Source organism: Trachymyrmex cornetzi, unplaced genomic scaffold (genome assembly GCF_001594075.2).
Source record: "Trachymyrmex cornetzi isolate Tcor2-1 unplaced genomic scaffold, Tcor1.1 scaffold313, whole genome shotgun sequence".
Lineage (NCBI taxonomy): Eukaryota > Metazoa > Arthropoda > Insecta > Hymenoptera > Formicidae > Trachymyrmex > Trachymyrmex cornetzi.
Genome location: NW_017297828.1, coordinates 82,561 through 92,112, shown reverse-complemented (window position 1 = coordinate 92,112; position 9,552 = coordinate 82,561). Strand labels below are relative to the sequence as shown.

Genomic DNA, 9,552 nt, shown 5'->3' with positions numbered 1-9,552 from the left:
TCTACTAACTAGTACATTTACTTTATTTATTAGAATTTATCGTCTACCTAAATATTTTTTTTATTAAAAGATAAAAAATAAAATATTGTTGCAACGTTCAATCGCCAGTTATGGCATGTGAGCAATTATCATTCGATCGATTTTTCCATTGGGAAGATATGGTATACCTATCTTAAAGTGCACGCCCCCTCGCAGTTGGTAGATCTCAGGCAATCCGTTTGCTACAAATGTTATCAATTCCTTTTCCGTCACCTAAGACACAATAATGTGAACTTCCGACAAAAGTTTATACGACTTTACAGAAAAAATCAATCAGATGTCAACCTCTGCCCCGCATTCTTTCTTAACATAAGCTACAGGATGTTGACCATCAGTAGGATGTGGCACAGAAAGTACAGCGACTTCTGACACAGCTGGATGTTGTAGTAACATGTTCTCAATTCTTGTAGGTGAGAGAAGAAATGTTCTATATTTAATAAGATCCTTTACTTTATCGACCAGGTAAATTTCGCCATCTTCATAATAGCCGTAATCTTGGGTACAGTACCATCTGTTAACTAAAAACATGTAATATGATTATATTTTTTTCAATTTTGTAACGTTTGTAAACCAATATATTGCATATTAGAAAAGTTATTATACTTAGAAAAGTTATACTGATAATACATACTATAATATTCTTCCTTGCAAATAGTATCTTCTTTTGCTTTATAGTTGTAACAATTTTGCAACTTGCATGTCTGAGGAGAGCAAAACTTCCATATGAATGCGTACCAGATCATGCCTGCTTTGTTTGAACGAACAGGTTTTATCGATTCCATATCACAAACCGTTAATTGAACATTTTTGGCCACATAACCGTTAGATTCAAACTGATTATTTCGTTGGTAAGCCGCAATTATGCAAAATTTTGCTATACCTTAAAAATGAAATGATTATTAATTTATAATGCATTTCTATCATTAATAATTGGTTAAAAAGTTGTACATACTATATACTTGAACGATAGAAACGTTTATAAATTTCTTGCAAAGTTTATTTTGAGCATCACTGAAATAGATGGCTGAATCATCGATTACCAATTGCTTCAAGGAAGAGATATCATACACACGGATATCGGTATAAAATATTTGGTTGCACATCTTGCTTTCAAGAAATATCCACGACACCTGTAACACACACATGTAAAATATATTTTATATTTTATTTATTTTCGGAGCAAGACTTGATTATTGTTATGTTACCTTGTACTTCTGTATCGTTTCATACATATTTTCATCGCTGAATTTCGAACACTTGATCACTGTCACGTATGAAATTATACAACGAACGGTCAAGATCATACCATAACTCCAATTTAAAGATGCATACCATAGACCAATGTCACCGGAAGACATTACGGGTACCTCCTGGTTCGATGGATATGTAAATGCAAAACAACAAATATATACTTTATTATCAAAATCACCTGTAGCACTGTGAGAAAACATTTTCGCTACAATATCATTAGGTTTCATCTTCACGCAGGAAAATTCATCGATCTTGGTCTTTTCAAAATCGTTGTTCAGAATTGATTCAAGACAATCTACACCTTCAATTCTATCAAATGTTATGATTTTTGGAGGATTCATTTCTGAATCTTTATAATCTATACATTGCAACACCATTTTGAGTCGGCTATAATTGTGGCTATCGATAAAGATAATATTTGGTCGATATTCTGTCAGAAAGTTCGCAATACATACCGCATCTAAAAAGATTTATTATTCAGTAAGTAAAAGATATACATCAGATATATGTGAACGTTAAAATAAGTTATGATGAATTTAAAAAAAAATCAATGTACTGATCATGTTTTTTTCATCCCACGTATTGACAATAGCACCGACGTATAAACTCGCTAGAAATGGTATATATTCCAGCATTTTATGACGTGTGCATATTGCTATTATGTTTTTTTTACAGCGTAATTGTTGGAACCATAATGCACATTTAACGCTGTTCTCCCGCATCTGCTGATATGTAGTTTGCTCTTCTGTCACTGCATTTATCTGCAAGACGTATTAATCGCATAATATTAAAAACATTGATGTTACATTTTGTCGGTAAAAGATATTACATCTTTTTACTATTTATAAAAAATGCTTGATGTAACGATATGTGACAATATAAAAATAAGCTTTTCTGTTACCTGACCGACAAAATCCGGCTTAGATTTAAATGCGCTCAAAATCATATTTCCAATATTTATATTATGAATTGTTTCGCCTTTCCCAGACCACACATTAATTTCTTTGTTGGGCTCCTAAAAGATGCACAATATAATTGTTAGTATGATTTATATTTTTCTAATACCTACGATGGATTTTATTATGTATCGTTACCTCAGACGCCATGTCACTATTAATTCTTTAAATTAATGATAATACTAACAACACTTTTTATCACACGAATGTGAGTAGCTCTTCTTGTGTCGAAACGAAGACTAAGTTTAAATTTCTACTAATATTTATTTTTGTATATTTGGAATGTAACGTTACAGTTAAAAGTTAAACGAATTTGTTTTGTTTGGAGAAGTCCTTTTAATCAAGTCGCTTGTAGTTGATGTTATGTGATAATATTTTTATTGCTATTTTGAATATTTATTTTTATATTCCGTGTCTTTAGTGTAGTCGACTTATTGTCTAAATTGTTTAAACTGGGTTTATGTTATTCAATATGTCTTGCCACTTGTAGTTTAGAAAATTTTATATCGATAAATACGAAATCTGTTAACTTTATGAAGTTGTATAATGGTATTTCAATATTAGTCACTAAACTTAATACGATACGTGCTATTTATCATCTTTACATACATGTTATCTCCCATAATTACAATAATAAGAATGCTATTAAAATTTAAAGATTTTTCTCATTAACTGAAATCCGTACCTCAATTTAACATGAAAATAATTTTAACTATGTTGTAAATAAAAATATTGTCTCTCTATCTCATTCGAATGTAAAAAATCAAAGATGTACACAGGATTATTCATAGAAAAAAAATGTTCCTGATCCATTAATTTTTTATTGATCGATAAGATTATCTCAGGTTTTGCAATTTCAAGATTTTAACTCCGTTAAAAGTGGAAAATAATTTGTATGTATCGCAAAAAAACTATATATCTATTCATATTATTTAATTTAACAATTATGATTTATTATTCTATCAAATATTTTTCACTTTACTGATAAAAGCTTGAATTATTAATTATTTTTCATTAGTCTCGTAAATTTCATTATATTAATTAAGTAAAAATAATAATATGTTTATATAATCAATTAGCTGCTGATTTGTATCTTCTGATAAGTTTTACGTAAATAAGGAAATATGGGATAAAAAATCGGAATTTTTATGAGAAGATTAAAAAAATTGCGCGTTTTAATAATTATACATATAAATTTTGTAATATCTCATAAAGATTATATTTTCATTGGATAAAAGATACTCTAATATTATTTTATTTTAATCAGTTTATTAATGGTCATTTCTTTCATCTTTGAAGTTCGTTTTTTGCAATAAAAATTTTTTAGAAAATTAGTAATCATTTTATAATGCACATTTTACAGTTTTGAAGAATAAATTATTTAATGGAAAGTATTTTCAAATATTCTCACGAAAAAGTTATTTCAATTTTGTTTCATAATCGTTTCTAGGAGAACGTTCTTTACGATTTTTTCGTTGACGGATTTATGAAATTAGTATTATAAAATTCAAAGATCACGAAGAGATATCAGGCAGTCTATTTTAAACAAAAATCAATATACTGTACGACTTTATTATTTATTATATTAATGTAATTATTTTATATTAATTATATCCACATTAAGACTAAGCAATTTCCTGGCTCTATGAAGAGTAACATAGATAGTTTTAAAAAAGAACTTACATTATACAGATATTGTACTCATTAGCCTATTACTTATTTTGTCTAATGTCTTTAAAAAGTTATTATTAAAAAGTATCAAAATCCTGGAAAATAGAAAGCTTATTTCAGAACATGATTTGGATTTCGTGATCAGCATGCAACAATCGAATAAATTCATAGAGTTGTAGCAAATAATGCCTTAAAGGAAAAAAGTAGTGTTTAGCACTATTTTTAAACATTTCGCTGGCTTTTGGCATACTTTTGGAAATCCTTATTGCTTTTCAGATTACACAAAACAATTTAATAATTATGTTTGCATTAAAATTTTTTTATTATTAATGTATTTCTTATACAAAACAGAAATAGTTATTATTTAATTTCAAATACATTAATATCACGAAACAGTACAAAATAATATCATTGACAGTCCACTTTATCATAAAATGTCACATACAAGTATGCTTACTGGAGATTTTCATTATTTCTGTACTAAGGTAAATGCACTAGTTACTGGACAGTTAATGGACATAACTCAATTTGTTGGACAAAATGGTTCGAAGTTTTAAATATTATGATTTAATGATATGTATGATTCTAAATAAATTTTGTTTATAATTGTTTATAAAAACACAACATAAAAAACGAATTTATTTAGAATTACCATTAAAAGTACATACCGTTAAATGCGTTATATTTAAAATGTTTTGTCCACCAAATTGGTTAATGTCTGCTAACTGGTACATTTACCTTATTTATTAGAATTTAACGTCCACTTAAACATTTTTTTTATTAAAAGATAAAGATATAATATTATAGTACACGTTTTACTAGGGATGTATATTCCGGTACTAGCATTCGATCGATTTTTCCATTGGGAAGATATGGTAAATATTCCTCGAAGTGCACGCCCCCGCGCAGTTGGTAGATCTCAGGCAATTCAGTTTCTAAAAATATCATCAATTCCACTTCCGACAGCTAAAACACAATAATGCGAACTTCCGACAAAAAGGTTTTTATACGAAAATGTTGTTACAGAAAAAGTCAATCAGATGTCAACCTCTGCTCCGCATTCTTTCTTAACATAAGCTACAGGATGTTGACCATCAGTAAGATGTGGTACAGAAAGCACAACGACTTCTGACACTGCTGGATGTTGTAGTAACGTATTTTCAATTCTTGTAGGTGAGAGATGGTATGTTCTGTATTTAATAAGATCCTTTACTTTATCGATCAGGTAAATTTCGCCATCCTCTTTATAATAGCCGTAATCTTGGGTACAGTACCATTCGTTAACTGAAAACATGTAATATGATTATATTTTTTTCAATTTTGTAACGTTTGTAAACCAGTATATTGCATATTAGAAAAGTTATTATACTTAGAAAAGTTATACTGATAATACATACTATAATATTCTTCCTTGCAAATAGTATCTTCTTTTGCTTTATAGTTGTAACAATTTTGCAACTTGCACGTCTGAGGAGAGCAAAACTTCCATACGAATGCGTACCAGATCGTGCCTGCTTTATTTGAACCAACTGGTTTTTTCGATTCTATATCAAGAACCATTAATTGAACATTTTTAGCCACATAACCGCTAGATTCGTACTGCTGATTATTTCGTTGGTAAGCCGCAATTATGCAAAATTTTGCTATACCTTAAAAATGCAATGATTATTAATTTATAATGCATTTCTATCATTAATAATTAGTTAAAATTGTACATACTATATACTTGAACGATAGAAACGTTTATAAATTTCTGGTAAAGTTTTTTTTGAGCATCACTGAAATAGATGGCTGAATCATCGATTACCAATTGCTTCAAGGATGAGATATCATACATACGGATATCAGTATAAAATATTTGGTTGCACATCTTGCTTTCAAGAAATATCCACGACACCTGTAACACATGTAAATATTTTCTATTTTATTTATTTTCGAAGCAAGACTTGATTATTGTTATGTTACCTTGTACTTCTGTATCGTTTCGTACATATTTTTATCGCTGAATTTCGAACACTTGATCACTGTCACATATGAAATTATACAACGAACGGTCAAGATCATACCATAACTCCAATTTAAAGATGCATACCATAAACCAATTTCACCGGAAGACATTACGGGTACCTCCTGGTTCGATGGATATGTAAATGCAAAACAACGAATATATACTTTACTATCAGAATAATTTGTTGCACTGGGAGAAAACGTTATCGCTACAGTATCCTGAGGTTTCATCTTCACGCAGGAAAATTCTTCGATCTTGGTCTTTTCAAAATCGTTGTTCAGAATTGATTCAAGACAATCTACACCTTCAATTCTATCAAAAGTTATGATTTTTGGAGGATTCATTTTTGAATCTTTATGATATATAGATGGCAACACCTCTTTGAGTCGGCTGTAATTGTGACTGTCGATAAAGATAACATTTGGTCGATAACGACTCATAAAGCACGCAATACGTAGTATGTCTAAAAAGATTTATTATTCAGTAAGTAAAAGATACACGTCAGATATATGTGAACGTTAAAATAAGTTATGCTGAATTTTAGAAAAAAATCAAAGTACCGTCCATGTTCTTATCATCCCACGTATTGACAATACCACCGACATATAAACTCGCTAGAAATGGTATATATTCGAGCATTTTATAACGTGTGCTTACGATTGTGATATTTTTATAGTGTGATTGTTTTAACCATAATGCACATTTAACGCTGTTCTCTCGCATCTGCTGATATGTAATTTGCTCTTCCGTCACTGCGTTTATCTGCAAGACGTATTAATCGCATAGTAAAAATATTGATGTCACATCTTGACGGTAAAAGATATCACATCTTTTTACTATTTATAAAAATGCTTGAACGATATATATGACAATATAAGAATAAGCTTTTTTGTTACCTGACCGACAAAATCCGGCTTAGATTTAAATGCCCTCAAAATCATATTTCCAATATTTATATTATGAATTATTTCGTCTTTCCCAGACAATACGTTAATTTCTTTGTTGGGCTTCTAAAAGATGCACAATATAGTTGTTAGTATGATTTATATTTTTACTAATATCTACGATGGATTTTATTATGTATGTATCTGTTACCTTAGACGCCATGTCACTATTAATTCTTCAAAATAATGATAATACTAATAGCACTTTTTATCACATGAATGTTGAGTAGCTCTTCTTGTGTCCGAACGGAGACTAAGTTTAAATTTCTTCTAATATCTATTTCTGTATGTTTGGGATGTAACGTTATAGTTACAAGTTAAACGAATTTGTTTTGTTTGGAGATGTCCTTTTAACCAAGCCGCTTGTAGTTGATGTTACGTGACAATATTTTTGTTGCTATTTTGAAATTTATATTCTTACATATATATTTTATTTTTATTTAATACACAGCGAGCGCTCAACAATGGATGATAGCCACTGTTAGTAGTGAATGAATTAAAATATATAGAAATCTATATTGCCATTTTTATATCTTAACATTGTTTGAGGCAAGTGCCTCGTTTGCTAATCCCTATTCTGACAGAGTGTAATATTTTTAAGTATTGAAAATAATAGAACATACTTTTGGTGAAGCTTTATTCAAGTAATGCAAGATTACAATGTGTAATGCGATGAGATAAAAATCTCATTCGTTAGTTACTGAGAACTGCGTTTAAAACGCATTTTTTTTACTTAATAAGCAAGGAAATACTTTGTTAATATAATCGTAATCAAACAATATGTCTTAATATTAAAAGAAATTGATTCAATATTGAAGGTAAAATATAGAATTTCTAGAAAAAGAAATAAGAATGAAAAGTAAGAGAGTCAGTGATTGAGAAATATATAAGGATAAATAGAAAGTTCTGTCGAATAATTTTAGGAAGAGAAATTAAAATGCTATTTTTTATCTTTAAAATTGCAATCCGGATAGCACATATAATAAAAGATTTCTTAATATCATATTAAGATTATGTAATTCTATAAGGCGTTGCTAGAGAATCATCTCACGAAGAAGTTTTGTATCATAGAATCTAGAAATTCTAGCTGTTGCGGCACCATAGTACAGCACGAATTGTATTCCAAGCGGATGACAAATCGTGCGTCGAAACCGAGAATGAATTATACCGCGTTTTCGCGTGCATCTGATATTCTGTAGCCGGAAACACAGCGCGCGATGATAGATCTTCCTCTCGTTTTCCGACCTGCAATATGTCTAAAATACATCAATTCGTCTTGACTCTTGAACGCTTTTATAGAATTAATGTATTGTGCTTGGAAAATCGATTTTCAATTGCGGCACGCTATGGGAAACAATATAGATTATTAAGGAAAATCGGTTTATTAATCTTTCACTATGTCGACTGTATAATATGACAAAAATAAATGAAAGTATAATAACATTTTAATTTGTCGATATATATAATACGAATGCTATTATTAGATGTATCTTAAGAATCTTAAATATCTATTATTAGGTGAATAGATTTTTAAACAAGACTGATTTTTTACCAATATACTGTTCGTATGAAGTGAATAAATGGTTTTTAATTTTTTTATAATTTCTGATAATTCTCGTTTAATTTATTAATTTGTGGAATATCAATTACGGTATTCGTGTGTGTATTGCTAACTTCTAATCATAATGATTGGAAACGGTAATTACATTTTTAAATCCATTTTAGAATTTGTGTCACAATTTAGGATAAAGTTCTAATAATTTTATATAATGTGTAATTTGAAAAATGTGTGAAAAGTACTCGCAGTATGAAATAAATACATATTAAACTATATACGTATATCAAAATACACAGCACACAACATTATGAATAGAATTATGTCTTGAAATCTGATATGAATTATAAATCGCCTAAAGTGAATTTTAGCAGAAGAGCATTTACTTAATATTAGTTAACTGCTTATAACAATCAACCAAGTTCACCATGATCTCACGGCCACCTGATCCTTCTACCGATAAGTCAGACGAGCCGAGGAAGTGCCTAAGCGCTAACTAACTAATAGTCACGGCTTGGCCTGATGTCAGAAATACAACGGGGGTTGAACGATCGCGAGAATCAAGACGATACATCAATTATCTGGCCTCGCCACTCGTTACTTTATTAGCTGCCATTGGCTACTGTGTTCTTCATGACGAAAACGCGAAAATCAAAATCAGAATGGTACTGATAAGGCTTATAAGAAGCAGCTTGAAGAAAATGATGCTTCCACCAATGTTCTTTGAACTCGAATTTTCTGAAAAATTGAGAGTAACCCAACCCTGAACAATCACCGCATCGCTTTTATACGCTTCGATTAACGAACAAAAACATTATTCATGGGTGTCTAGACCCTTTTTTTCTCTTTTCTTTTTCTTTCTTTCTCTCTCTTTCTCCGAAGAACTCATTTTACGTGCATCGTGGGCTTTGTATTGTATCTTCGAAGGTTTGAGTGAGGTAGTTTCAAAAGCGTAACATTTCTTAACAAAAGAGCACGTTCTAGAATTAGCCGAAAGCTATCTAATCTTGCTTCAGTAGAATGTATTGTAGGTCAATAATATTCTAAATAGGTAGAAAGAGAAGAGTGAGTCGACAATGGAAAGGAATATTCATTTAATAGTTCTGAAAAAATAATTGCAGAGTGACG

General features: G+C 30.0%; 2 protein-coding genes across 2 annotated transcripts in view; both read right to left on the bottom strand.

Moving 5' to 3' along the window:
• Nucleotides 1-2,396, bottom strand: part of LOC108762626 (uncharacterized) — a 9,065-nt gene extending 6,669 nt beyond the window's left edge. Inside the window, exons 1-4 of the mRNA XM_018509698.1 lie at nucleotides 2,385-2,396; nucleotides 2,192-2,305; nucleotides 1,847-2,051; nucleotides 1,245-1,750 (exon numbers count right to left, since the gene is read on the bottom strand). Of these exons, the coding sequence (XP_018365200.1) occupies nucleotides 1,245-1,750; nucleotides 1,847-2,051; nucleotides 2,192-2,305; nucleotides 2,385-2,396 (837 nt within the window). The remainder of the gene's footprint in view (nucleotides 1-1,244; nucleotides 1,751-1,846; nucleotides 2,052-2,191; nucleotides 2,306-2,384) is intronic.
• A 2,322-nt stretch (nucleotides 2,397-4,718) lies between these two features.
• On the bottom strand, nucleotides 4,719-7,032 carry LOC108762625 (luciferin 4-monooxygenase-like). Its single transcript, XM_018509697.1, has 8 exons — nucleotides 7,021-7,032; nucleotides 6,822-6,935; nucleotides 6,486-6,687; nucleotides 5,883-6,388; nucleotides 5,637-5,814; nucleotides 5,315-5,566; nucleotides 4,966-5,201; nucleotides 4,719-4,883 (listed from the first exon to the last, which is right to left on the bottom strand). The coding sequence occupies exons 1-8, from the start codon at nucleotides 7,030-7,032 to the stop codon at nucleotides 4,719-4,721; spliced, it is 1,665 nt and encodes a 554-aa protein (XP_018365199.1).
• Nucleotides 7,033-9,552: the final 2,520 nt, after the last annotated feature.